This window comes from Acanthisitta chloris, unplaced genomic scaffold, assembly GCF_000695815.1.
Source record: "Acanthisitta chloris isolate BGI_N310 unplaced genomic scaffold, ASM69581v1 scaffold21018, whole genome shotgun sequence".
NCBI lineage: Eukaryota > Metazoa > Chordata > Aves > Passeriformes > Acanthisittidae > Acanthisitta > Acanthisitta chloris.
Genome location: NW_008686738.1, coordinates 2,875 through 5,461, shown reverse-complemented (window position 1 = coordinate 5,461; position 2,587 = coordinate 2,875). Strand labels below are relative to the sequence as shown.

Sequence of the window (2,587 nt, the reverse complement as noted above, 5' to 3'; positions counted from 1 at the left end):
AACTGCTGGGAAACAGCTCTGGGGCCAACCTGTCCTGCTTTGGGCTGGGTTCTGTCTGCAGGCTGGATGTGATGTGCAAGGGGTTGGTGGTGCGTGGTCCCTCCTGAGCGTGCCGGGCGGTGGGTGCTGGGACAGAGGATACCAGAGCAGTGTGTCACTCTGTGCCCTCCCAGCCTGTGCCCAGGGGCAGCACGGGGTACTGCCAGCAGCACTGTGAGTGCCAACACGGGGGGCTCTGCGACCGCCGGACGGGTCACTGCCGCTGCCAGCCTGGGTGGACGGGCGAGAAGTGCCAGAGCCGTAAGTAGTGGGGCATGGGGGGCCTGGCCATGGGATCCCCATATGACCTTTTTTTTTTTTGTAACTTGACCTCTCTCCCATGTTTCCATCCTCAAAGCTTGCCCAGAGGGGCAGTTTGGGGCTCTCTGTGAGGAGCTCTGCGACTGTGGGGCCGTCGCATGCCACCACGTCACTGGTGCTTGTGATTGCCCCCCTGGCTGGAGGGGACGGCGCTGTGAGAAAGGTGAGAAATATCCCTGGGCTGGGGAAACTGAGGCTGCTCCAGAGCCTTGGAAGGAGGGAAAGTTCACTTTTAATAAGTGACAAGTTATGGCAAAACATTTTGAGGCTGTGACATAGGATGCTGCTGGGCTGGCTGGGTTGCTGCCCCTCAGGTTCTGGTGCCTTTCGGGCATTGACAACCACTTAAAATCCAGGCAGGAGACTCACATCCTGTTGTTTGTTTTCCCACAGCCTGCCTGCCAGGTTCCTTTGGGAAGAACTGTGCCAGTCTCTGTGCCTGTCCCCGGGGAGTGCCCTGCCACCACGTCACGGGGCAGTGCGGCTGTCCGCCGGGACTGACGGGCTCTGGATGTGAAAAACGTACGGAGATGGGAATGGTGCTCTGACAGCTCTGCTGACAGGCTCTGGGAACATGAGGGGTCAAGCAATTCCTACAGAAAACAGGGGGAAAAAGATGAAGCCAAGGGAAAAAAGCCCAGGAGTGAGCTGTGCCAAGGAGCTGCTCCCAGTCTGGCAGCTGGGTGCATGCCTGGGGAATGTTAGCGGGGCAAGGGAGCCAAGTGGGAAACCAGAGCTGGGTATTTATCCAGAGGATTAGCAATAAATCAGTATTAAAATGAGCTCCTGTGGGTATGAGCAAGCCTGGAAGAGACAGGCATGTGAGCACATTCCTCACCCGCAGAACAGGGCTGGATTTGCCATGTCAGTGTGTGTGGAGCTCACAGAAATGCAAGGGCAGGTAGGGCTGGCATGGCCAAAGGCATCTGATGCCTCTAAATATTTGGTTTTCTTTCAGTCCAAGTGTTTCCTGGTGTCGAGGAACCTTTTGCATGTGTGTCTCTTTGCTTTTTGGGTGTCAGAGAACTTTTGCTGCCATAAAAGGGCTCTCTAAATCCTGGCTGGAAATAAAAAGGACAAAAAAAAGCCTTGCACAGAGGGGTGGGATAGCTGCTAAGCTGCCTTGGTGCCCTCTCTCCTCAGCCTGCCTGCCAGGAACCTTCGGAGAGGGCTGTGCTCAGATCTGCCAGTGTGCTGGAGCCACCCAGGAGTGCCACCCTGTCACTGGTGCCTGTGTCTGCGCCCCTGGTTTCCACGGTCCCACCTGCCAGCTGGGTGAGTCCTGCTGGACTGTTTGCAGGTTATCCCATCCTGAAATCCTAGAGACATGAGGGATGTGTGTGTGAGTTGCTGCAGCTGGTTGAGCACTTGGGAGCTGCTCCGTGTGACAGAGCAGATCAGACCCCCAAGGATGGTGCCAGCCTGGCATGGAGTGTGAACTCTGCTGATGGATTCTCCAGGGAGTCTGGACCTTGTTCTCATGTTTGTAGACATGAAGGCACTGTTTGCTCTCCCCTCAGAGTGCTCCCCTGGGTGGTACGGCTGGGACTGCAAGAGGCCATGCCAATGCAAGAACGGGGGGCAGTGTGACTCTGCCACGGGGATGTGCCACTGCCCTGCAGGATATATCGGCGCTGACTGCGGCATCGGTGAGTGCCAGCTCAGCTGGAGTGTGCAGGGTGAGCGTGGGAGCTGTAGACCCTGCCCACAGCACCATCCCCACTGCAGGGGATGAGCAGCATTCCTGAGCTGTCCCATCACCAGAAAGAGCTCCTTGTGTCCACCTGAGCTGGCAGCAGTGCCCTCTGCACAGGGCTGTGCAAAGCTTTTCTTCTCCATCTATGCACGTACCCAGCCCTGCTTGTTCTGACCAAGGTTTTTCCTCCCACCAGGATGTCCCTCTGGCCGCTACGGCCAGGACTGTGCAGGGCTGTGCTCCTGTGGGGCAGGTGCTACCTGTCACCCTGTCACTGGAGACTGTGTGTGCCCACTGGGCAGAGCTGGTCCCACCTGTGAGCAAGGTGAGTGTCAGCTGTGGAGTGAGGCTCGGACAGGCTGGTGCTGCCCACCTGTGAGCAAGGTGAGTGTCAGCCGTGGAGTGAGGCTCAGACAGGCTGGTGCTTCAGGCTGGAGGTTGGGAAAGGTCCTGAGTGGAATGAATTTCCTCATGGTCTGTGTCTCACCACTGCTGTCTCTGGCCCCGCAGGCTGTGAGAAGCACCAGTATG

The 2,587-nt window shown here is 57.5% G+C and overlaps 1 protein-coding gene across 1 annotated transcript in view; it reads left to right on the top strand.

The window, feature by feature from the left end:
- The window catches only part of LOC103807577 (multiple epidermal growth factor-like domains protein 6), a gene marked incomplete at its 5' end in the record, with an annotated part of 28,516 nt that extends 26,140 nt beyond the window's left edge, over nucleotides 1–2,376 (top strand). Inside the window, 7 exon segments of the mRNA XM_009080309.1 lie at nucleotides 185–300; nucleotides 398–523; nucleotides 754–882; nucleotides 1,504–1,635; nucleotides 1,881–2,009; nucleotides 2,253–2,311; nucleotides 2,314–2,376. Of these exon segments, the coding sequence (XP_009078557.1) occupies nucleotides 185–300; nucleotides 398–523; nucleotides 754–882; nucleotides 1,504–1,635; nucleotides 1,881–2,009; nucleotides 2,253–2,311; nucleotides 2,314–2,376 (754 nt within the window).
- Nucleotides 2,377–2,587: the final 211 nt, after the last annotated feature.